General features: G+C 36.9%; 1 protein-coding gene across 2 annotated transcripts in view; it reads left to right on the top strand.

Moving 5' to 3' along the window:
* The first annotated feature begins 16,015 nt into the window (after window positions 1-16,015).
* Window positions 16,016-27,955, top strand: part of LOC149835992 (Glutaredoxin family protein) — a 32,355-nt gene continuing 20,415 nt past the window's right edge. For both annotated transcript variants that reach the window (XM_090008891.1, XM_090008892.1), the window contains exon 1: window positions 16,016-16,227. In XM_090008891.1, the coding sequence (XP_089865017.1) occupies window positions 16,079-16,227 (149 nt within the window). In that variant the 5' untranslated portion in view covers window positions 16,016-16,078. The remainder of the gene's footprint in view (window positions 16,228-27,955) is intronic.

Raw genomic sequence — 27,955 nt, 5'->3', positions numbered from 1 at the left:
ACCCATCAACCTCTAGCAATTGAGGGGCCTCCAAAGGAAAATCTATGCTATTAGAAGATTCACATCCAACTTAGCTACTAGGCGCAAACCCTTCATTGGGCTCTTGAGGAAAGCTGTTGAATTTATTTGGAATGAAGAATGCCAAATTTTTTTTGATAAACTCAAGAAGTATCTTCTCAACCCGCCTATCCTGAAACCTCCAGCCATAGGAAAACCTTTACTCTTGTGCATGCCAATCAATGATATAGAACTAGAATGCTTACTTGTCTAGTATGAAGATGAAAGAAAAACATAATATGCTATCTATTATATCATAAAACCTTTATGGAATATGAAAAGAAATACAAGCTGGAGAAAACATGTCTAGCTCTTGTTTAGGCGACTCAAATGATGAGACATCACATGCTAGCATGTGAGGTTAGAATCATGTCTAAGCTCGATTTGATCAAATATGTCTTTGAGAAACCGACCTTGATTGGAAGAATTGCAAGATAAAAAGTTTTGTTGATGGAATTTGGTATGAAATATGTTTCTTAGAAATTGATCAAGGGGCAAACCATAGTTGATCACCTAGCAGACTTACCCATAGATGAGAAAGTTGGAGTAAGTGATGACTTTAATATGAAAATATCTTGGGTATTGAAGGAGAGGAGCATATTTAGCAAATGTATTTTGATGGATCTCAAAATATCAATAGATCAGGAATCAAATTTGTTATCATCACTCCTGACAAGATTCTCTTTACTTTCAAATTGAATTTTATGTGTACCAACAACATTGCAAAATATGAAGCATTGATCCAAGGATTGATGTGTTTGATTGAGTTAGAAGCAAAGAAGGACCATATTCAAGGTGATTCGATGATGGTGATCTCCTAAGTCACGAGAGTCTGGAAAACCAAACATGCAAAGTTGACTCCTTATGTTGATATGGTCTCAGAATTAGTAATGAAATTTGAATCTTGTGAATTCTCTCGCATTGGAAGAGACAATAATCAATTTGTTGAGACAAACCTTTCCTCCATCGCCAAAATGAATCAAGGGCATGATAAAATATCATTTTCTCTCAAAAAGTTAGGAGAGCCAACCTATGTCGTGAGAGAAAAAGATAATTTGAAAGAGGTCAATTATCATGATCCAAAGATGAAAAGCCTGGGTTCTATGATATCAAGAATTTTCTAAAGAATCAAACTTTTCTTGAGAACACCCATTTTAGGGATAAGAAAGCTATTAGGAGACTAGCACAAAGATATTATCTTCTTGGTTGTGACCTATACAAAAAGGGTTACATTAGTGAGCTCCTTAGGTGCTAGGATGAAGAGAAAGTCAAGAGTTTTCTAGAAGAATTTCATGAAGATCTCTATGGATGGCACATTGGTGTCTAGATGATAGTTAAGAAGATCTTAAGAGCGGGATACTATTGGTTAACCATGAATCACAACTACTACTCTCATGTCAGAAAATATAGTGAATGTCAGAAACATTATGCCATTCATGCACCTTCATTTGTATTGCATTTTGTTACATCTTCATGGCCATTTTTCATGTGGGCATTTGATGTCATAGGTATCATTAATCTACATGCATCCAACGATCATCATTATATTCTAGCTGCCACTGAGTATTTCACCAAATTGGTCAAAGCCATATCCATGTCCCGAGTAGAAGGTCGACATGTAGCATCATTCATTTACAAGAACATAGTTTGTCATTTTGGTGTTCTCAAGGATCTGGTGAGTGACAACGGTTCCCATTCCAAGAATGAGAAAGTTAAGAAAGTGTACAAGAAATTTGGCATAACCCAGTATTTATCAACCCTTTATTATCCCTAGGGTAATGGTTAGGCCAAATCTACCAACAAAACCATCATTTGTATCATTGAGAGAACTGTAAAAATTGGTTGAGATTGACATGAAAATTTTCATAATGTATTGTTTTCATATCGCATTACCATCTGCATACTCACTAATGCCACTCCCTTCGAGTTGGTGTATGGGACTCGGACAATGTTGATTGTGAAAGTGCAGTTACCCTCACTTAGGATAGTTGTTGATCTAGAGATACCTTTAGAAGTTTAACATGAGCTTAGATTGACTGAAGTAGATCTCTTAGATGAAAAGAGACTTCTTGCAGCTGAGCACAATGAGAAATATTGAAGAATGATTGAAAGATATTGTGCCAAACATGTGATTGAGTGATCCTTTTAAGTCAACAAGATGATCCTGAAGTTCATCCACCATGCTGGGCTGCATCCTTGGGAGAAGTGGCGCCAAAATTGGGAAGGACCTTACGTTTTCAAACAAGTCCTACCTTGGAACTCATACAAACTAATAAACTATGATAGAGTTGAATTATTTGATCCAATCAATGCGATGTATTTGAAACAAATTTATTGTTAGATTGGATATGTTTTTGAAAGATTGTTGAAAAATGCTCTCATTGCCTTTGTGAAAATGTGTCTTTTAGAAGACGAGATGAGAAAGAAGCCACAAAGTCTGAAATCCGGATGAAGTGGTTAGCAAAGAGAACAAAACTTATGATGAAGCGAAGCTACCCAAATCATTGCATAGTGACTAAGGATCTTTGAAAGAAAATATTAGGAGTTTACAATTGAATGTCCTAAAATGCCAGGTATAAGACTATATAGGACTTTCTTAGATGAACTACTATGTGAACTTAAGAACAAATCTAAGTCACCTCTTGCTTGACTTTGCTTTTCAACCTCCTTTAGTCAGTCCCAGAGAATCCCTAGTTATTAACCTAAGGCTGACCCCATTTGGTAGTCATACCTAGTTGAGAAATAAATAAAGTCATAATATGCCAATGAGTAAAATTTGTATACTCAAAATGAGAAAGGCTTTTGTCATACCCCTATGCTTGCAGGTTCAAGTGCCAAATGGTCTTAAATACCAAAAGAGCCAAAGAGGCTACACGTGAAAGGATGAAAAAAATTAATGGCATATCCTCTGAAAAGGGGAGGTCAACAATTGAGAAAAAATCGTAAGAAAGTGAACTGGCTTATAAGGGTGAACCTAGACTTATCTTTGATGTTCTCTTTCCCAGGGGTACAAAAAAGATACCTGAGGTACTTTTCCTATTTGACAATAAATAGTCTTAATCTTTGAGATAACCAACTGCGGCAACCTGGTACCATGGATATCCAATTATAAAACCCTATGACTACTTATCCTTTAATCCTGGTTGAAATCCAATAAAGAAGGTAGTGGCAAATGCCAAGCCATTTCTTTTTACTTATGATAACCATGGAATAAGGAGAAAAAGTTGAAATAGTTGAATTTGAAATCTCATCATATGGAGGACATTTTGAAAAAAGGCAATTAGAAGCACAAGTGCACACAAAATCACAAATTCTACCAAATGTTTTTTCAAAAAGTTTGCATACATGTGTTCCCTGACATGAGGATAAGTTCGTATAGAAAACGGTCATTCATTATATGTGAGGGAGGTGTCATTCATTGCATACCCCCGTACTCGGTGTCGTACATTTTTTGGTCAGATCCATTCATATACAATGCATGCACACACAAGCATTCAAGCAAGCATAAATTATAGCATATCATGGCAAAATCATGTTCAATCATCAAGGTTATCATCAAGTGAATAACATGTTATGTACAAGAGAGAAAGCAAAGAAAATGAAACTATGGAGTGCCTTAACGACCCATGGCTGTCTCCGACTCCCTCCCCTGATCCTCTAATAGCACGACTGCTTACTGTCCTTTGAGCTAACCTGCATGCTACAATGCCTAAAGTCAAAGATGACACCTCTGGTCAGTATGCTCTACTCCATGTTAGTACTGGTAGCCTTCCTCGAGAAGCACTCGCTTTGAGTATGGGAACACTGATCCTGTGAGCCTGCATCTTCTCCTAGTAGCATGCCATCAGTGCTTTCATTAGTGTCAGCTCCCACTTTATGGACCGCAACTTCTCACGGTAATCCATGTATTTACCTTTCTATAAAGATTTTCAAAAAATCAGTGTCTTCATTTTCAAACAAAAAATTGTGTGCTTTTGCTTTTGTCAAAAAAAGTTGTTCTATAAATAAAAGTGGGTCCATAATTATAAACAGGGTATGATTTCTATATCATTATCTTAAGTGCTAAAGACCTACGTTCCCAATAAAAAACAAGCAAAAAAAAGAGAAGGAAAAAATCATGGCACCTCATATGCCAAGTACTCAGTCCGAAGTTGTACCAGGTTCGCTTGAGTCATCACCTGCCTCCTCAAAGGTTGTGTCTCGAGCCCTCTGAGCCTCCTCTAAAGCAGCCCTCAGCTCCATCACAGTACACAGCCTCCTCCAGGGAAGCATGTGTTCTCTCCCAGGAACTGTTTCGCTCAAACAAGGCATCTTCCAAGCTCTGGATTCGTGCCTCGTATACCTCCCTCCTCCTGTTGAAAAACCAAAGTGAAAAAAAAAAAAGGATCAGTGCAAGGTTAGGTCATAAGTATCAGAACAGAAAGAGCAGAAAGAAGTGATAAGGGCAAAAAAAAACAATACCCCAAGCTCCTGGGAAGGCTGTGAATCTAGGGCACACTAAAACCGTATATACCAGTGAGGCCACTCCTACTGCCTGCTTAGAATGACTACGACGGAGTCCTAGCGACTCACTCACCAGTTCCTCATATGAGAATAGGCCAACATCGCCCCCCTGCTCCCTTGCCTTCCTCTAGAAAGGTACCACCTGAAGCAATTGTGTCCTGCTCTGAGACCTCTGCACCCTGCCTTGCTGCTGCTCCATCCTGGCCTAACCTACAACAAAGTGGGTGCAGCTATAAGGAAGAGTATCATTCCAAGTACTGTGTCATCCTCAGGTCTCTCCCACGGTGTTGCCTGAAGCACCTGATTGTCTTGACCTCTCCAAATGTTCTCAACAGTCGCCATCTTCTCAGCTCCCGACTCAAGCCAAAGGAAAGTGAGCAACCTCTGCCCTATTGGTATAGTAGGGACACCTTAATGAAAACCAACTGCCTCATCACCTGAGCTGGGTAGTAAGGCTCTCTAATCCGATCAAACAATAGCGTGCAAGGGGCACGATCTAACAGAAGTGCAACGCCTTAGAGACTGCTCCTCCTATAAGGTATAAGGTGTAGGGTCTCCATACCACCTAAAAACAAAAGAAAGGAAAAGTCAAGGGGCAGACAGAAGGAAAAGAAGAACAGAGTTAAAAGGGGGAGAAAAGAAAGAAATCTTTGTACCTGGGAATGGTCCAAAGTGTCTAGTGTTTGTCTAAGAGACCATTGTGGATGCTCAACCCTCTCGTGTTGATCCTCCCACCAGCTCAACCTAGGATGACTTAATGAGATGGAAGGACCATCATGCTAATAAGGATCCTCATGTATCCCCATAACTTAAGAGGTCCAAGAGAAAAAGTCATAGCACCATCAAAGGAAAAGAATAAAAAAGAGAACAAGTTAAAAAAAGTAGACATGTACCTCCAAGAGAAGGGCACACCCCATCAAAGCGTCTGCAATCCTCCTGAACACAAACTCGCCCATGTAGTGAAAAGAGTAGGCCAGTGTCCCGTTGCACCAGTCAAAACAGCCTGGCTCCTCCACAGACTGAAGAGTTACCTGAGTCCGGTCGCCCAAAGGAAAAAGGGATGCACCCATCTGGTACAACAAATAGGCAGACTAGTGAACAAAAAGAGGATGTCGGACACCCATCTCATCGGACACAAACTCATCGCAACTAAGACATCTGAAGCTTGATGTTTGAAGGCAGCACCTGACCAAAAATCTATTGAAAGATCCTATATGGATCCTCACCCGAAGTCACCATCGGGTCGGGACTTATCAAAAGGTCCAATAAGTGATTAACCTCCATTAAAGTAATAGACATCGCTCCCAAAGAGAAATGAAAGGTATTGGTCTCTCGCCTCCTCCACCTCTCAACTTTTTATTGGCTTTCATGATGCCACAACTAGATAAGCAGCCAAAGCCAATCTCGTCAAGGGACACTTGTGTGCACATAACCTCTTCTTCGGGTTCTCTTGAAATTCAGAACACGTACGTATCGAGGTCAGTAAAGATCAGAAAAGAGCTATTAGAGCATAACAAGCAAAGCTCAGAGACGCATCGCTCCCACAAGTGTCGGGCTAGAAATGTGATGGCTCTAATCGGGAAGAAATGCCTGCACTGCTGGTGGAAGGAAGGAGATGTTATCGCCCTCCAAGTACTGAAATGGGGACGTCTCCATTGATGGAAAAGTGCATACTTTTTGGAGAAGCTGTTAAGGCCTCCTGCGCATACCACTCTCAGTATCGTCCTATGAGGAAGAATCTCGGGCTCCTCGAGTCTCTCAAGCTCCTTTGGTTCTCTACCTTCTTTTAGTACGCCTCTCGATGGAAAGGAGAACCCCTCATCCAGTATAAGTATCTCTCACCGAATTTAGGTTCCTTTTAATGACACAAATGAGTGACGTCAATATCCTGTTAATGATAATTCACTTTGTCATTAATAGATGTAGATGACAAATGATTTTGTCATCAACACCCTAGCGGGAAACGACGATGACAATTCTTTTTTTCAAGAATTATTGTCTTTGCCCTGGATTGTTGTCAACACCTCGACATCGATGATGAATTGTAGTCAAAAGCCGAGGGTTTTAGGCAATAGTCCGACCCTTTTCCTGTTGATTTTTACTATTCAATCCTAGTTTTCTAGTTCCTAAACATGTCTAGAACTATCCTAAACTAGTTTTTGAACAATTTGAGCCTAAAAGTCTTTGTGCAGATTTGACCTAAAAACATATTTGGGATTTTTTTTGAAAAACTGAAGGCCCACCCTTCGATTCCCGTCCATTTTTTGTGTTTTAAGCCAAGGTAAAAACTCATGTGTCGCCATTTTTGTCCTATGTTTCATTCACACCGATCAAATTGGGAATTTATGGATCAAAATGCGAGATTCGAAAATTGGAAAAAGGGTTTCTTGTTGCATACCTTATTTCAAGGTGATTTTCAGACAAGGACACGGTCGACATTGTCGAATCGAACATCCTTCTGCTAGTGGTTGCCATGGATTTCAAAAATCTCTCAAATGGTTCTAGAAAAACTCCCAAAATCATGGTGAAATGGCAGAAAATAGGCCCAGACAGTTTTTTATTCATCCCAGGGCTGATGATAATTCATCGTGGTCTAGTGTCGTCAACTGTTTTCTAGTTTGTCATCAGTGGAACGGGTCGCATGACCTAGTTTGTTAACGACACATTAGTTTTTTGTTAGCACTTTTAGTTTAGATTTTGCATTTTTTGGGTCAAAGACCCAGATCCGCTAACGACACATCTTTTCCAAAAAAATTGTTAGTAGGTAAAGAATCGTCGTTAACTACTCTTTTTTTGTCATTAGTGTCTTTTCGTTTCTAAGGCCCTCAGACCATTTCCAGGACCCCCATAATATGAATTTTACGCATTCATGTTTGTTCTTGCATGCATTCATGTCTATTTTCTTAATTTTGCATGCATGCATTCACAAAAAAATGCTTCCATTCATAAAAAAAAAAAAAATAGCATCTTTGTTGATTCTTATCTGAAAAAGCCAAAAAAATCGCATTGTTCATGCATTCATGTATAACATCACTAATGATTTTGCTTGGGAACATAAAAAATCAAAATCAAGATGAACTTTCTCCCACCAATTGTCAAAGCTGGAAGTAGTGCCCGGACCCACAGAAGCACGTAAGACTGCCATAGCCTGCCAAGAAGAAAAGACAGTTTGTATAGAAGTCCTCCACTATGTCAAGCCAATATCCATCTGCTCTAGCTTGTCTTCAGTGACCCTATTGTTTATAGTCCCCTGAATCCACGAGATTTGGTGCAAGCACCGATCAGGGTAGTACAAAACCTTGTAAAAAGGTCCCGCCAAACAGTGAACCCTTTGATGAAGAGCTGTTATAAATTTGAGAGGTCCATAAGAAGAAGCAGGCATGATGTCCCAAGCAATCGAGTGTTCCTCCAATGTGTTGATCAAGTTTGGATAAGTCTTCACCGATCGATGTTGTCGAGATCTCATGAAATCATTGTATCACTCCTGGATAAGCCCTATGAGAGAACTTGAGTAGGATGAAGATCTGGGACATGCTCATAGAACCAGATCTCCAAAAGAACTTTTCTGCATATAAAGTCCTGGTCCCAACAATAGCCAAAAGAGCTTAGCCCCTTGTAAAGGCAAGCTAGATCCGCCATGCCCAACGAAAGTAGTTTCCCATGGAGAAACCAATGCTTCTAAAGATAAATAAATCGAGGATCTATAAGTTCTTGGGTCTTGCCAAAAATGATGAAGGCGACCAAGAATAAAGTGAAGTTGCCCCTAAGATTGTTCAAGGAATGCTCACACTACTCAGACATGCTCGTGAGCTCATGAACTGCATCCCAAAAAGATCACAACATTAGACAAGGGACTCCATTATGCTACATGCGTAGCCATTCTGTTCCACTAGTCAGATTCTGCAAAGCTGTTCGCTCATCGTAAGGAGGACAATTCAAGAAAAAATGGTTTTGAACTGATACACCTCGAGGTGAGATAGTAATCCCCAGGATTGAAATGCACTCATCTAGAGTAATAGTTAGCGCCCCCATCGAAAGAAAGAAAGTGTTGGTATGTGGATTCCATCTTTTTGCCAAAGCCGAAATAAGAGGGCCATTGACTTTAAAATTGCAAAGGTGAGCAACCCGCAAGAGATGAAATTCAGTGAGATACTCTTTATGAAAAGGAGGAATGCTAGAAGGGATGATGCTCCATGAATTCACATCCCCTTCCTCCATCCAGTGGAATTTGTGGATCAACTTCAAAACATTAAATCAAGGAAAAACGTTATCCTCTTTTAACATTACCATGACAAGGGGAATAGGATTCACAAAAGCTAGAAGAAGCGAGATATGAAAGGCTCAATGATAGTCTGAAATGAAAGAGAGGCCTCAAACATTAAAAAAAAATTGTCAAGAACTTGTTAACGACAAATGAATCTGTCGTCAGCAAACATCAAGTGTCATAAGGAGAAATGGCAAGTTCATGAAATGTCATAAGCCCGGAAGGCAACTATCCAAAAAGATGGTTGAGAAGCCGAGATGTGTTGATACATTCATTTGTTGATAACAGAAATGGAAACAGAGGCAATGACACATTCTGCTCAACATTTGTCATTATTAGATCTCTTAGTGATACATTAATATGTGGTCAACAACTAACTCCTTGGGATGAATTTTTCCTTCTCAGGGAATTCCCATGTTATCAGTTCCTGCATTTCTGGGAATTGTTCTCATGCATTCTATTGTAGGGATGGCAGTGGACCGGGGGAAAGCAGGGCCCCGGCTCGCCCCGTTTGGGCCGGGGATGAAGGTTATGAAACGGGGATGGAGGTGGGGACGAAGGTTAAAATCCATCCCCGTTCGGGGATGGACGTATCCTTTTCCCCACCCCGTCCCCGCCTCATCCCATCCCTGCCACTTTTTCCCGCCCCGCCCCGCCTCATCCCCATTTGAACCAGGGATGGAGGACATGAAACGGGGATGAAGGCGGGGTGGAGGTTAAAATCCATCCCCGCCGGGGATGGAGGTTCTAATCTTGAGGCGGGGCGGGGGTGGAGAGCTTGTCACCCGCCCCGCCCCACTGCCATCCCTATTCTATTGTTTTCATGCAATTTCTCGTGTATGTTCCTATTTTTTCTTGTGCATTTGAGCATCCTCTAATGCATTTCTTATGCATTTAGGAATTCACTAATGCACTTATTCATACATTTAGGCATACACTAATGCACGTGTTCATTCATTCCATGCATATTGCATCTTTTAACATGTTTTCTTACAGAAAATCGGTCAAAACCCTTAGAAAAATCTTACCCATGACCTATTTTAGGAACATCCTGTAGATAGATGGACATTAGGTCCTTAGAAAGTCTCACAGATTGATGGTACAATATGAAGCCCATTTTACGAGTGCACCAACCTTCATAAACCCAAGCCTTGACCCAAGAAGCACCTTTCTAAAACAGAATCGTTCCATGTCTTTCAAAAAGGTCCAAAATATCTCAGTCCATTTCGATGCTTTTGCCCAAAAATCTTGTCTCTATCTTTGTCTTTTTTAAAAAGAATACTTTATCTTTGCCAAAATCATCAGTCGTCTTTTATATGATTTTCAGCGAAAGGCATTTGTTTCATCTTTGTCTAATTTCATTCAGACAAAATTTTCTGTTTACATCATTGAGTTCAAGGGAAAGTCCTCGTGTGAAACAATGTATTAACTTAGTTTGTAGACCAACCTCGTTTGGCCAGACCTCTCTGCGTATATGACAAGCACCACAAGGAGTCCCTCATGTTAACCTACGTAAATGCCTTTAGCTATCATCTTGCATCGTCAAACCGTCTATGTTTTTATCTTTGTTAAAATATCTCTTTTTGAAAATACTTTGTCAGAGCCAACTTTTTCTGCTTTTCAAAGCCTGTGTTTACTTCTTTGTTATTGTTCGAACTTCACACACTCGATAATAAAGAGAGGTATTTTGTAGACACCTCATTTTAGACGAGGATATTTTTCATATCAAAATCCCCAAATTTTACCATAAAAGCTAACTTAATATGATTTTTTACCTTAAAAACAATGTGTTTAAGGTTTTGACCAAAAGAGAAGGTTTTCAGCTTTTCAATGAGCTAAAAATCAATTTAAAATGACATTGAAATAAAAAATTATGACCAAATTAAGTTTTAGGATGATAACAACACATTTAATTATCGTTATCACACTTTGAATTGTCGTCAACATCCCCGTCATCCTGGTCGTGACATCAATATCCCCTAATGGCACATTTAATTATCATTAATGGCGTACATTGTCATCAACATATGTCATTCTCTATAGTTTGTCATTACTATATGGGTTAACAACATTTATTTGTCATTAACATAGAATGTATCATCAATTGACAACAGATTCTAAGCATTCTTTTCAAAAAGCGCATCCGGCCCTCATTTGCGCTGCTTACCTTCTAAAAATAAATCTGAATATCCATTTTTCCAAATCCTATTTACAAAAATAAGTTTTTATTCAAGGTAGCATGCCTTGGATTCATCCTAGCCCTTCATTTGAACCAATCCAATAGGAGCCATCCATCCATATGGATACCGGCTATGCAAAAAATATATCTTGATCCATTAGAAAAGTTGTAAATAGGGGGGTACCCTTCCTATAACAGATCTGATTTTTGTCTCCCTTAGCACCGTTACTCTGTCAGACACTTTGCAGAACCTAACCTAGTCTAGTCAACCTAGCCTCAACTATCTAGTCTAGCTGACCCAACCTAGTTCAAGCTTATATCAAGCCTAGTCTATGATCTAGATCCCTCCTATTTCATAACCATTTAGAGCTTGAACCCAGCCGAAGTGCCACCCATGCTACCTCGCTCATCAATCGTAGAAAGGGTTACTTAAGCCCGAGGTGAGATTTGGTAATTTTTTTATTTGTATTTGATATATTTCATTCATTTTCTTAAGTTTAGATCTTGCTAATGTTAGTATATTGTTTGTGTTTTTGTGTTTTTGTGTTTTTACCGAGTTTTGGTGGCTCCCACCACTGAACTCATCTTTTTTATAGGATTATACCTGAGGTATGTACTTTCAGCACACCGCCACCCCCAAAAACAAAGATTGGAGGTCCCTCGTGCAGCTGATCCATGCTCAATAGAGGTGGAAATGCGTGATATCTTAAAGAACAACCCCCCATATCTCAAGTTTGAATCCGAGTATTTGGATCTATTTTCTAAAATATATATTTTTGTGGAAAACCCCTTCTTAGTTATTTGTTTTTGTAAACTAAAGGAGGGATCCACAACTGACAAATGATTTAAACAAATAAAAAAATATAATACACTATTGAACATGCAAAGATAACTTGAAAACCATATAATTCTTCTACAAAATAATTGACTCATGCCAATGTTTTAGTTATTTACTAATTCAGACCGTTGTTTAAAAAAATAACTTATTCAACCATTACTTACTGAAAAAGTTCACTGTCGATGATTCTAAAAAAGTTACTAATGAAGTGCCACCGATGAATCACCAAAAATAGTTGTCGAAAATCACCAAAAATTTTGTCGAGGGAAGAAAGTTGCTAACCACAAAAAACATTAGTTTTTGTGAAAATAGCCCTGGAATGTGAACCATCACTTTTATTGACGATCATCACATATAATGCTTATATGGCTGAACCTTCCTTAATAAAGGAGGAAAGACATAATATCTTGAAGAACAACTCTCATATCTCAAGTTCGGATTCGAGAATTTGGATCTATTTTCTAAAAATGAAGATTGAAGGTCCCTGGTATGGTTGATTCCTACTCAATGAAGGAAGAAAGATGCAATATCTTGAAGAACAACCCCCACATCTCAAGTTGGGATATGAGTATTTGGATCTATTTTCTAAAATATATATTTTTGTGAAAAAACCCTTTTTTAAGTTCTTTGTTTTGGAAAACCAAAGGAGGGATCCACAACTGGCAAATGATTTAAACAATGAAAATAATATAATACACTATTAAACATGTAAAGATAACTTGAAAACCATGCAATTCTTTCACAAAATAACTTATTTATGCCAATATTTCAGTTATTTACTGATCCATGCTATTGTTTAAAAAAATAACTGATTCAACTGTTACTTACCGAAAAAAACTCAACGTCGATGATTCTAAAAAAGTCATTGATGAAGTGCCACCAATGAATCGCCGAAAATAGTTGTTGAAAAATCACCAAAAAAATTTGCCAAGGGAAGAACATTGACAACCACAAAAAAACTTTGTTTATGCAAAAATAGCCCTAGAATATGAATCAATGCTTTTATATTGACAATCATCACATTTAATGCTCGTATGAACATTCACAAAAACTAGAAAAATCCGTAGGCAAGTCATTCTCTAAATTTGCGAATCTTTGAAAACTCTGCAAATGAGTCAAAACTTTCACATATATAGAGAAAATTCACAAACATTATATGCGAATATAGCCATACATTTGTGGACCCCCCTAAGGATCATTTACTTAAAGGAGATTCGCATGGTAACTCACGAATGTCGTACTATATATGCAATGATAAAACATTATTTGCGAAGATTGATTAGAGTGCGAAGGTCAAGGACATTTACAAACATCAATTTGTGAATGTCACCACACATTTGCGGACCTCTTTGAGGATCGATTACTTAAAACATAATTGCATAGTAGCTCACGAATGTCGTCTATATATGCAAAATTTGTATGATACTTGTAGAGCTCCTTGAGAATCATTTACTTAAAAGGAGAGATTCACATGGTAACTCACGAATGTCATATTATATATGCAAAGGTGCAACCTTATTTGCAGAGATCGACCAGAGTGAGAAAGTCGAGGATATTCATAAATAGTAATATGTGAATGTCGCCACACATTTGTAGAGACCTCTTTGAGTATCAGTTACTTAAAGGAGATTTGCATGGTAGCTTGTGAATGCCGTCCATATATGTGAATTTTGTATGGTCTTTGTGAAGTTATGCAAATTTCAATTACAAGAGGTTCGCAAAATTGGTTATGCAAACTTTGTGAATTATATGAAAACATCATGCAAAAGTACTTTTAAGTAAGATATTATGAGATCGGGACAACATACCTATATATTATGTGAACCTATGGAGGTTCACATGTGTGAAGGGTAAAAATGTTATAAAAAAGACAGCTTTTGTGAATTTGGACACAGAGCAGATTTAAGAAGTTGTGGGGCATTTCAGAAAATATGTCATCTTGTCGTATATTTTTCGTATCTAGTATGGGTCATAATAGCTAAACTCGACCTCGGCAATTCCTCAGGAAGTGTTCTCATCGCTAAATCGTGATTAATCGGCAAAAAAAATTGGTCAACCTCGCCTTTTGAATTCCTTGACAAATTATGACTAATTAGCAAAATAAAATTTGTGATTAATCGTAAATAATCGGTTAACCCTTAATAGATCATTTTGGACTAATTATGATTAAAAGACTATACAATAAATTGTGGTTAATCAAATAATCATAATTTATTTCAAAATTTTGTAATCCAAATTTTTATTGAGAACAAAGTTAACATCTACCTTTAATAAACCCATGGTGCAAAAAATACACATGAACAAAACACAAAATTGATTAAAAATAATTTTGATATATTTTGATTATTTACAAAATGCTATTTAAATTTATTTATAATATGTTATCAAATATTGTTATATATATATATATATATGAATTTTAAAGGCTTCTTATTTGTTTACATTTTTCTTGATGAAATACAAATTCATTACCATATTATTTTTTTCTTTATTTTTGCTATGCTCTCTCTCTCTCTCTTCATCAAATGCTGAAGCTAAGTCACGATTATTCTATCATTTTCATTGCGATTTTTACTATCTGGCGATTTCATTAAGGGTATGTTTTAAAGTGACAAAATTGTAAGAAAAATGCTAGAAAATAAAAAAATGACAAATTTTTCAATTGTTCTAAATGAAAGAATTTTTTTCTAAAAAGTTTGATTTTTTATAAGAAAAAATTCTCCACATGAGGGTAGAGGAATTTTTCTTTTTTCTTTTCTTTTTGCATTAGGCCAACTGTTCACCCACAACACACTTCATTCTAGGCTGTTGACACATATCATATCAAAACTTGCCCTAAGTAATCGACATAGATGAGAATCGCCCTAAGTAATCAACAAAACATCATATCAAAACTTCTCATAAGCAAAATTTTCTTTTCTATTCTTGCTTCCAAATGTACCCTAAGTGATCTACATAGATGAGAATCTCAACTCCTTGGCGATCTGTGTGATTTATGGCCGAGGATAGCTACACTGGTTTGGGTATATGCCTGATACATGATATGATAGGGTGCCGAGTACTGATGTAATTATGAGTTAAGCACCCTAAAAAAAAATGGGGTTTGGATTTTTTCCTGGACCTATTCAGTTAGATGTTTATTGCGTATCTAACAAGTTGATGGCTCCATTTGCCTGGTCAGGAATAGGCGAGCGAATGGAAAACCTGGCCTAAATAGGCATCCGGTTCAACTCACTCATGAGCTACTTACCATGGTTGGCTCGCTCGGTGACTCGGGTAAAAATTCGCTTGGGGTCAAAACCGTGACTTGTTGTAACTCTGCAAGTCAACTCGGAGGACTCGGATTATTCAAGAATTTTTATATATTTTAAAAATAAAATTCCTTAAAAATACATTTGAACTATTCAAAAACTAAAACTATATAATAAAATGCATTTTTACTATTTATTCACAAACGTGGAAAAACTTGCAAAGCTTTAATGGCCTCCTTCGTCTCAAAATTACACAAAGAGTAGGCCTATAAGGACTGCATGAAAAAGGCCAAGAGGAAACGTTGCTTTTGAAAATAACATGCATGGCTAAAATTTCAAAATGCATGAGATCGCCTCTTAGGTCGGGTTCGGGTTGGGGGTATGCCAACCCGACTGACCCGTTTAATAAACGGGTTAGGCGGGTGGGTCAACCTGCCAACCCGACCCGCCAACCTGACCCGCGAACCTGAGAACCCGTTTACCCGACCCAACCCATTTATTAAATGGGTTAGCGGGTCGTGTCGAGTTACCCGTTTATTAAACGGGTTGTGTTTGCCACAGCCGACCCGTTTAATAAACGGGTCGGGTTTGGGTTGAGGTATGCTGACCCGCCAACCCGACACGATTGCCACCCCTAGATGGAATCCCATCCATGTCCTAGCAGACCAGTTTAGACCGAGTCCTAACAGACCGGTTCAGACCAAGTCTCTACCGAGCTTGGGTTGAGAATGAGTAATATAAAAACTGTGACTCAGTTGGGTCTCCACTCAAATGAGTCTCGGAAACCGACGAGTTTGCCAGCCATGATTGAGTGCCTACGAAAAAAAAGATCGGGTGCAAACGGCCCCCGCCCGGTTCCCCGATCAACTATATATATATATATATATATATATATATATATATATATATATATATATATATATATAGAGAGAGAGAGAGAGAGAGAGAGAGAGAGAGAGAGAGAGGGCGGGGGAGTCAAATAAAAGATGGCATCTCCGCACGCTTTCCTTGCTTTGGTATGGCTGCTTTTGGTGGTGGGAGCGATACCTGTAAGTGCCGTCAATTCTGCTTCTGCTTTCGTTGAGAGCGTGGTGTACAGCAACAAGATCGCCATATTCTCCAAGAGCTACTGCCCGTAAGTCCCTCACCAACCTTCTTCCCGTTTCGCGTTTGTTATTGATATCTGACATTAATTGGGTCGTCCTTTAGCTCGAACGACCACGACCCATTTGATATTTTCCCTTTGTTCAATTCTCATTTCTCTTCTCTCTATAGAAGATCTTAATCAATTTCGATATTAGACCAAATGGGTTTTGATTGGTGGCGTGAAAAACAAACCCTACAAGAGTTCGGATTCTGTTCCCCCCAAAAATTGATCAAGGAGGTTCGGAGATAGCAGAGTCGCGCCTACTCTTTTGGGGAATCCTTCTATAATGTCTTTGGTAGTTATATATTTGTGTTCTAAGGGTTATAGTATGATTTGGGGAAAGTTCGAGGGCCTTGGATTTTAGACCATCCTAGCAGTATTATATGACATCAAAGTTCAATTGCCCATGTTGGAAAAACGTATGGATTGAGATTGTACTAATCACTTGTTTGGCTGTCGAGATGAATAGATCTTAGTTCAGCGTAGCAGTGCCATGGTAAAGCGAAGGGTGAAATTCCCATCTTGAAGTTTTGCATTTTATGTCATCTGAAAATTATCACCCATCTCTCAACTGTGGGCAGTATCTAATTACTGTGTGTCATGTTTCTGGGGCATTTGTTTTGTATGCTTGAGAAAACTAGGCTTGTTTGGTAGCATTATCCACACTAAACGGCTAATGTTACTATTCCCAGAATACATTCTTGTATATATATCTCGTTAAAACTGAATAATAACAACAACAACAACAACAACAACAACGATTGGTTTAGAAATATGTGTGGCAAACGTTTTGTACTACTGAAGATATGGTACTATTGAGTTGAAAATTGTATGTGTGAGTTGTATAGACTGAATCCGATCACATAGACGTGTTCAACATAGTTTGTTTTCTAAAGATCGGACCTTGGATTGTGTTTTTCCAATTTAAGAATATGATTTTTTGAGCTGTCAAGTTTTGGTACACTTTGAGCCTTTGATTTTTAAAGCCCTTGAAAAACCTGTTTACATATCGTAATTTACATGATTCAAAACCCAATTCTCCACTAAACAAACACATCTGTGGGGGTTTGATCTGAAAAATAGTTGATTTTTTTTAAAAGAAGTTGGTTTCTACTCAATAGTTCCATACCTTCATTAGTACCAAATATTTGCCATATATGTATGTATGTATTAAATATTTGCTACCCTTGGGGGGAAGGAATCCCCTAGTGAAAAACTTTATTTTATTTTATTTTTCTTGCATATATGATATGACCCTCTAGATGTGATCTGCATGTTTGTTTTAGTAGAAATCAGCCCATGGATCATGTTTTTCGGCATGTATGCTGGATTTTTTAGGGGTTGAAAATCAATGGCCTATGTACTGGATCCTCAAAAAATTGTATTTTTACATCAAAAACATATTCTTACATTGAAAAAATATGATCTAACGGTCAACTTCTACTATTTTGACCTTGCTGAACACATCCATGGGTTGATTTCTACTATTGGATATGTTCAGCAAGGTCAACATAGTAAAAACAGACCTTGTTTTTTGACGTAAAAGTACTTTTTTGATGATTGAAAATTTGGTACATAAGTTGTGGATTCTTCAAGCCCCAGAAAATTCGCATACGTATGAGAGAAACATGATCCATGGGCATGTTTCTACTAAACCAAATGTGTAGATAACAATTGAAGGGTCAGACGTGCCAAAAAAAAAACAAAAATTTTGGTTTTTCACTAGTGTATTTCCTTACCCATGAGGGTAGGAAACATTATCCCATATATATTGACGATAGTGGTGACTATGATATTTGTAATATCTCGCAAATTTTGCCTAATTTTAAAATTTAATAAATATAATTTTTATTAAATAAGTATATTTTTATTAATTAAATCAAAATAATATATATATATAATATATAATATATAGTGGCTGGCGTTAAGTGGATCTTGGACCCATTGCCAAGATCCATGATCCATTTGTGATATGGATCTTGGACCCCTTACCAAGATCCATGATCTAGTCATAATATGGATTTTGGATCCGATGCCAAGCTCCATGATCCAATTGGAATATGGATCTTGGATCCAAGATCTGGTTATGATATGGATCTTGGACCGTCACCAAGATCCATAACTCATTTGTGCTAAGATAAATTGATCTTTATTTTAAATTTTAATATAACTAAATAATATATATATACATATACATATATAAGAGTCCTAGTATAGAAAGGCTTCTATTTCCATGAGGAAATAGAAGCCTTTCTATTTCTACAACACATGGGAGGTCCCCTTAGAGGAGTACCGTGTGCTTTATAAAAGCCATATGTTAGCCTCTCTCTCTCTATGCTGATTTTGAGAGAGAGGGAGAGGGCTGAAATACAGAAAAAGGGAGAGAAGAAAAAGAGAGGAGAAAGAGTCCAGAACCGTGTGTGTGTGTGTGTGTGTGTGTGAGAGAGAGAGAGAGAGAGAGAGAGACTTCTCCTCCTCCTTTTACAAATCCACACGCAAAGGTACGGGATTCTCTCTCCATTAATCTGAATGGGTAAGGTGTTTAACCCAGATTGAATCAAGCATGGGTTTGAGAAAAACCAAATTTGTGTTTCCATGCACAGATTTTTGATTTATCAATTTTGATTTATCAAACCTTGATTCTTCTCTGCTGATCTGGATATCAATTCTCTGTTTTGGTTTTGATGGGCCTAAGGAAGTGAAGCCTGCGTGTTTTTGGACTGGTTTCACGGTGGGTTTATAGATATTAAATATGTTTAGGATTTAAATTGTGTATATGTATATAATGGCCTGCATGTTACTTGGACTGGGTTGTTGTTGTTTCTGTTCATAAACTAAATTTCTTTTTTATCATGTAGTTCAAATCGTTACCTGTGAATCAGCATAACTGTTTTCAAAAGAATCGATTCCCTTTTCCCGTTCAAAGAACGGAAATCCTGATTGGTTTATGGTTTGGAAATTAAGTACTAAGACTGAGGAAAATAGTTCGTTATACGTAGTTTTCTGGACTGTTTGTTGTTAGTGCTGATCATGAATAATTTATATCTAGTTTTCTGGACTATTTGTTGTCAGTGCTGATCAGGAATAATTTTAGAACATGTGTGTGTGGTTATGCTGGTGTTGAATTAGGTATGTCAGCAGGATAGTGTTAAAACTGTTCAATGCATGATAGTTATTAGATTTGCTCATGGTTATTAGATATGCACATACATTATGCTTATTAAATCTGTTCCTACATGCTGTTTTGTTGGGTTTACATAGGTAGGTCATTGGTTTTTCAGAAAATCGAGGGATATATATCTATATCTGCGATTTTTTGTTCTTGAACAGGGTTCGCAGCATGGATATATATACCTATATCTGCGATTTCTGTTCTTGAACAGGGTTTGCAGTAGGGATATAAAAAAAAGATTGAGACAAAAAAAGTGATAGTACCTTTGTCACGATCTTTAAACACCACAAGAAAAGCTTCCAAGATCAAGAGAATCCGAATGGCTCTGATATCATGTAATGAAGTAAGCGAAAATATAAATATAAGTGTAGAACACTTAACAAGTCCAACAATAAGCAAAAACAAAGAGAGTATACATGCACTTTAAGTGCACACACATAAATCCGCAAAGGGATAATGCCAAAAGGCAAAAAAGGTAAATATTATTGAGAATATGAGTGAGAGAACTCTATACAAATGGGAGAGGGCTGAAATACAGAAAAGGGAGAGAAGAAAAGAAAAGGAGAAAGGGGCCAGAACCGTGAGTGAGAGAGAGAGAGAGAGAGAGAGAGAGAGACTTCTCCTCCAACGTCTCCTCCTCCTTTTACAAATCCACACGCAAAGGTACGGGATTCTCTCTCCATTAATCTGAATGGGTAAGGTGTTTAACCCAGATTGAATCAAGCATGGGTTTTAGAAAAACCGAATTTGTGTTTCCATGCACAGATTTTTGATTTATCAATTTTGATTTATCAAACCTTGATTCTTCTCTGCTGATCTGGATATCAATTCTCTGTTTTGGTTTTGATGGGCCTAAAGAAGTGAAACCTGCGTGTTTTTGGACTGGTTTCACTTTGGGTTTATAGATATTAAATATGTTTAGGATTTAAATTGTGTATATGTATATAATGGCCTGCATGTTACTTGGACTGGGTTCTTGTTGTTTCTGTTCATAAACTAAATTTCTTTTTTATCATGTAGTTCAAATCGTTACCTGTGAATCAGCATAACTGTTTTCAAAAGAATCGACCCCTTTTCCTGTTCAAAGAACGGGAATCCTGATTGGTTTATGGTTCGGAAATTAAGTACTAAGACTGAGGAAAATAGTTCGTTATACCTAGTTTTCTGGACTGTTTGTTGTTAGTGCTGATCATGAATAATTTATATCTAGTTGTCTGGACTGTTTGTTGTCAGTGCTGATCAGGAATAATTTTAGAACATGTGTGTGTGGTTATGCTGGTGTTGAATTAGGTATGTCAGCAGGATAGTGTTAAAACTGTTCAATGCATGATAGTTATTAGATTTGCTCATGGTTATTAGATATGCACGTACATTATGCTTATTAAATCTGTTCCTACATGCTTTTTTGTTGGGTCTACATAGGTAGGTCATTGGTTTTTCAGAAAATCGAGGGATATATATCTATATCTGCGATTTTTGTTCTTGAACAGGGTTCACAGCATGGATATATATACCTATATCTTTGATTTCTGTTCTGGAAGTATATATATATATATATATATATGTGTGTGTGTGTGTGTGTGTGTGTCTGCATTCTTGAACAGGGTACACAACAAGTACATTGTTAAGATGGATGTAATCTTATATGTATATATATATATACATATGTATATTTATTAATATAATATCCTCATATATTTATATATTATATTTATATATGTATGTATACATATATATATAATATACATAATATATATATATATATATATATAATAGTCAACCAAAGTTGACTCTATGTAACCATTGGAGAGGGTCCAACGGTTATATTTCTAGTCGTTGGATCCTCTCCAATGGCCAGAAAGGTTCTCCCCTTTTTCTCCTTTTCTCTCCTTCCCTATAAATAGGGGTGTGTGAGTGCATTGTAAAGTGGAAGAGTGATGGGTCGATTTTTAGGTTTTGAGTTCCCTATAAATAGGGGTGTGTGTGCATTGTAAAGTGGAGGAGTGATGGGTAGATTTTTAGGTTTTGAGTGTTTTGAGTGTTGTAGTGAGGCTCTTTTGTAATTTTTCATTTCTTTTGTATTATTTGAATTTCATACTTAATGAAATTGTTTATTTTAAAGTCTTGTGTTCTATGGGTATTTCTATTGTGAATGAGTGTTTAACTACGTTGTGTTCTTGGCTAATGGGATGTACTTCGGAGTGCATTGGGATCCGTACCATTTCGTGACATGGTATCGAAGCAAGGTTTGAGGTCTTGAGAAAGAATCATATTAACGGATGTTATATATTTAAGAATTTTGTATTCTGGTATGTATCTTTGGCTTTTCTATTTTCATATGTATGGTAAGTGTTTGTAAAAAGGGTTATGATAAAATTAAATGTTTTTGAAATATGTGATATGTGTAGTGAAAAATTATATTTTGCAAAATATGTGGTTTCTTAAAATCTTGTGTTTTATGTTTTTTGCAAAATACTAAATTTCATTTTTTAATGTCTCTTAACGCATGTGTGGACTTTTTTTTGGATTTCTTTCTTTGTGATGTGATGAAGCATAAAGATTAAAAGGATGTAATGTGTGATTCTTTTTTCTAATATAGATGTGTTTTCTATGTTCTCATAAGGTTTTTCTATTATCATGTGAATGTGTTATTTCATGTATGTTTGAGTGACATTGTTCTATTAAGACTATTTTCAGTGTTGGATTAAGGCATCTTTAGGTATATACCTCAAATAGTCTTTATTGAATAGCATAAGCATGACTTGTTATTATATACTCAAATAATTTTTTTGTGTTTATCTTAGTGGTTTCTTTCTTGAGTATTGATATTTTATATCATGCATCTTGGATATTATATTTTCATTGCATTGTGAGAAAAATCTCTTGTTTAATGCGATCATATGTGGGTGCATGGTTATGTATGTTATTAAAATCTCTATGGCTCTTTGAGAACATTTTATCAATAATGTCAATATTTTTATATTTATGCATAGCTCTTAGTTAGCTCCTAGTGATTTCGTATGTGTGTTTTTGCACTTGGCTCTTTTGGGATGTCTATATGTTGCCTTCAATTGCCTCATAATAGATTTAGATCTAAATATTATATATGTTATTCTTGTCTATTTAGTGAGATTTATTGGATCTGCTATATGAGATGTACCTTAGTTCACTTGTTTCTTGAGTAATGGACTTATGATTATTTTAAAGATTCTTAAGCATTGTATTTGCATGCTTATTTATTAAAAATTATAAAAATTGTCATAAGACATCCTATGTTGCATTGCATGTGATTACATCGATTGACATATTGTTTGTACATCTAATTGCACTTATTCTTATGATAGGGTTTTTATCTAACTTTTCTGGATTTGATTTTAAATTTGTTTTTTCACATCAATTATTTGATATCAACTCACCTATTTGGAAATTGATTTCCATTAGTATTTGTTAAAGTCTGTCAGACCTAGATTCTGTTTCAGAGAAACAAGAGAGAGAGATGGACGAGAGAGAGAGAGAGTTTGATCTTTCATTAACCCTAATCACCTATTTAAATAGGTGATTAGGTGGAACAAGATTACAAGAAGGCATACGTAATTATGCTAAATTACGTATGACCACCGCACCAGACTTATGAATATTACTTTTAACACTCCCCCCTAAGCTGGAGCATATATATCTATCATGCTCAGCTTGCTGCAACATCTTGAGAAACCTGCACTTGCGAGAAGCTTGGTCACATGACTAGTAGAAATATGGCCAGCCTGCACCAAGTCATGTATATAATGACAATCAACTTCAATGTGTTTCGTTCTCTCATGAAAAATTGGATTGTTAGCTATATAGGTAGTTGCTCAATTATCACACATCATCAACATTGGGGATGGAATCAACACTTGAAGGTCTTTTAGAATGGACCTAACCCACATCATTTCAGCAACTGTTTGAGCCATAGCTCTATATTCTGATTCAACACTAGAGCGAGCTACCACAGTTTGTTTTTTATTTCTCCAAGTAATCAAGTTTCCTCCGACAAACACGCAGAACCCTGTGGTGGACTTTCTATCATTGATGGCCCCTGCATAGTCTGCATCTGAGTATGCAATTATATCCAGGTTGGAGCTTTGTTTATATAAGAATCCCTTTTCAGCGGAGGATTTCAAATACCTGAGAATCATCATAGCTGTCTGCCAATGCACTTGAGTAGGTTTGTCCATGAATTGACTTATCTTGCTCAGGGCTAAGGAGATATTTGGCCTTGTTACAGTGACATATAAAAACTTACCAACCAAGGATCTAAAACTTTTACTGTCAATAGGTTCTGCTTTTTCATCATACATATGCAGTTTAGGATCCTTTGGTATATTGGTTGGTTTGGCACCTAACATCCCTGTTTCCTGCAGTAAGTCAAGTATATACTTTCTCTGTGATAGAACTAACCCCTCACTGTTTCTGGCCACCTCTATGCCCAAGAAATATCTAAGAGAACCGAGATCTTTTGTGACAAAGTGCTTCTGAAGATGAATCTGTGTCTAAAATGTCCTTTGCACTACTCCCTGTAAGAATAATATCATCTACATATACAACCATAACCACAATACCCGCGGAGGTTTTCTTGATAAACAAGGAGTGATCTGAAGAGGACCTGTTGAAGCCAAATGCAAACATAATTTCAAATAACTTATGAAACCATGCACGGGGACTTTGTTTAAAACCATATATAGCCTTTTTTAGTTTGCACACCTTGTTACACTCCCCCTGAACCTCAAACCCGGGAGGTTGCTGCATGTACACAGTCTTCGACAGCTCCCCATATAAGAAGGTGTTTTTCACATCTAACTGGCATAAACTCCATCCATAATTAACAACTATAGATATGACCAACCGAATAGTCCCAAGACGAGCTATTGGAGAAAAAGTCTCAAAGAAGTCAACCTCATATGTTTGAGTATACCCTTTGGCGACCAACCGGGCCTTGTACCTTTCGATTGAGCCATCCAAGTTGTACTTAATGGTGTAGACCCACTTACATCCAACGATATCTGCATCAGTGGAAGGAACAACCAAATCTCATGTGTCACATGAGAGCAAGGCATCCATCTCAACCTGCATCATTTGCTTCCACTTAGGATCTAATAATGCTTGATGATGATTAAGTGGTACAGAAGTGGCAGAAAGAGCAGAGATAAAATTCTTCATATGAACCCCAAGGTGTGCCTCAGAAACAAACTTGGAAATAAGATGTAATGTGCATTGTCTTTTACCTTTCCTGAGAGCGATAGGTCTATCATCATCAACATTAGACATCTCAGTATTGTCAGGAGAACTTACTTCTGAAGAAGGCAGTGATGTAGGTGCTGATTCAGGTGGTAATCTGCGAGTGTACACCAGAGGAGGATCATGATACCGACCAGTTGGGGAAGATTGAGAATGAGAGATAGTCTGAGAAAACGACTCCAAGGGAAAAGGAGGAATGGGAAGAGGCAATGTATCACCATGTTCAACATGTAGTCTGGATGCAGTGGTGGAAAAATAAGGAACAGATTCAAAGAAAGATACATCCACACTAACATACTCTCTACGGGAGATGGGATCATAGCACCAGTAGCCTTTTTTATTTTTTGGATATCCAAGGAAGACACACTTGATGGCTTGGGCAGATTATTTATCACGGTTAAATCCAAGTTTATGAAGAAAGGAAACACATCCAAATACTTTGGGAGAAATAGGGAATAGTGGAGCACTAGGATAGAGAATTTGAAAAGGAATTTGTTCTTCCAAGGATAAAGACGAGATACGATTAATGAGATAACATGCAGTGAGAATAGCATCTCCCCAATATGAGGGTGGCATATTTGATTGCAACATAAGAGTGTGAGCTACCTCTAAAAGATGCATATGTTTTCTCTCAGCAACACCATTTTGCTGAGATGTATGGGCACAATTGGTTTGAAGACGGATGCCATAATTTCGATAAAATTGTAATAATTCATTTGACTTAAATTTGAGAGCATTATCAGTGCGGATAATCTTGACAAGAGAGTGAAACTGAGTCTTTATTTCAATGACAAAAGACATACGAATGGAGGCAACCTCCGACCTTTCTTTTATTAAGAAAACCCATGACAATCTGGAAAAATCATCAACAATAACTAAGTAATAATGACACTGAGATCGACAAGGTACTCTACTATGTCCCCATACATCAACATGCAAAATGTCAAACAATGCTTGACTCGATAGACTCTGACTAGATGGAAAGGAGCTTCTGTGATGTTTGCTCAATTGACAGGCGTCACACTGAAAGGAATCAGACGGAGAAATTTGTGTGTGTTTTTAACCTATTGTTGGCATTGTGAATATACTCTTGATCTAGTTGTTGATACACTTGACTTTTTAGTGTCATTATATGTAGATAAGAGATGTTTATTCATACCTTCGTGTGTGATTTTAGTTCATTGTTGACATTATACTCTTGATCTTTTCGCTGATACACTTGATTTTTTATTGCCATTATATGTAGACAAAAGATGCTTATTCACACCTTCGTATGTGATTAGCTTATTGTTGGCATTATACTCTTGATCTAGTCGTTGATACACTTGATTTTTTAGTGTCATTATATGTAGACAAGAAATGTTTATTCACACCTTCGTATGTGATTTTAGCCCTCCGTTGGCATTATGCTCTTGTTTTAAGTGTCATTATATGTAAACAAGAGATGTTTATACACACCTTCGTGTGTGTCTTTGGCTTTTTAGTGACATGATGATTATACTCTTGTTCTAGTCGTTGATACACTTAATGTTTGAAGTTTGTAGGTCTATGAGATGATTGCTTGTGGTGGTCAAAATAGTGTTTTAATTTGCAAAATTCATTCATTATGGTGTATGGGATTTTTCAATCTCTTCATAATTTTTCCTAAACTCATTTGCTCTTTTATGAGAAATGATTGTTAAAATATTTTCATGTAGTTTGCATTATGCTTTAGTTGCATGAGTTATTCCATGATTAATTGTTTTGCATAATTTTTGTAAGTTTAATTAATGCGTTTCTAAGCATTTCATTAGTAAAATCCTGTGTTGTATTATGTACACCCATTGTGACTATTGTAAGCATTTGGTTGCTCTTGAAATTATTCTCACTTTGTATTCTTTTTTGGTAAATTGGTGCATGTGCCTCATTGGGATCCCTTTTTGTATTTTTGCTTGTTTCTAAGCATGTGCCTTTGAAATTTTGTTTATTGTTATTACTTACAATTGGTCCATAAGTGGCTTTTTTAGTTGCATGACTGATATTACTTCTAAAAATGTAATTGATCTTTGTGTATTTAACTTTTCATAATTAAATGATGTAAAACATTTCTTGTATCTTCCGCTGTGTAAAAATATTTTGGGATTTAAACTCTTTTGTGGGTTATTTCGTCATGGTATTAATGATTACAACAACTACAACTACGCCTTCATCCCAAAACAATTGGGGTCGGCGATATGAACCAAAAAAGAAAATCATTCTGGGTCTTCCACATGAATCCTTCTCCTCCAATCATTTCTATCCAATGCCATGTCCTCGGTGAGGTTCAAAGCATTCATATCCTTTCCTATCACCTCCATCCATGTCTTCCTAGGCCTACCCCGACCTCTTTTAACTAATATATTTTCCCATTTCTCCATCCTTCTAACTGGAGCATCATTAGGCCTTCGCCGAATATGTCCAAACCACCGTAAACGATTCTCTCTCATCTTATTTTCAATGGGTGCAACGCTTACCTTCTTACGTGTCTCCTTGTTTCGAATCTTATCTTTTATTGTATTTCAACACATCCATCTCAGCATACGCATCTCAGTTACACTCATTTTTTAAATATGATGTCTCTTGGCAGCCCAACATTCTGTACCATATAGTAAAGCGGGCCTAATAGTCGTCCTATAAAACTTCCGCTTCAACCGCAATGGCATTCTACGATCGCACAATACTCCAGTTGCACTTTTCCATTTCATCCACCCAACCTTTATCCTATGATTTACATCTCCATCAATTTCTCCATACTTTTTGAATGATAGATCCCAAATATTTGAAACAATCATCCACCGGTATTTCTTGCTCACCAAGTTTCACTACACTCCCATCACTACTTCATTGCTTACTAAACCGACATTTCATGTATTCTGTCTTACTCTTACTCAACTTAAAACCTCTTGCTTTCAATGTCTGTCTCCATAATTCTAACTTAGCATTAACCCCAGCTCTAGACTCATCAATCAAAACAATATCATCAACAAACAACATACACCACAACACATTTTCTTAAATTAATTATTGTTTGAAAAATTCATATTTCGGGTCTATTATGCATTAATGTGATAAATATACGTGTGGATTGAATAATGCATGTTTTCATGAATGCTTAAGAGTACTTAATGAGTTATGAGCTCATCTTTGAGATATTTTGTGTATGCATTTCTCTTTTTGATAAAATGCAATTATGTTCTCTTATAAATTAAAACTTTTGATTATCTATTAAGTCGAGTTTGTCAATGACTATCA

Source organism: Nuphar pumila, chromosome 6 (assembly GCF_984573655.1).
Source record: "Nuphar pumila chromosome 6, dmNupPumi1.hap1.1, whole genome shotgun sequence".
In the NCBI taxonomy this organism is placed as follows: domain Eukaryota; kingdom Viridiplantae; phylum Streptophyta; class Magnoliopsida; order Nymphaeales; family Nymphaeaceae; genus Nuphar; species Nuphar pumila.
Note: the sequence above shows the minus strand (reverse complement) of the source record. Positions and strands in the feature narration are given on the sequence as shown.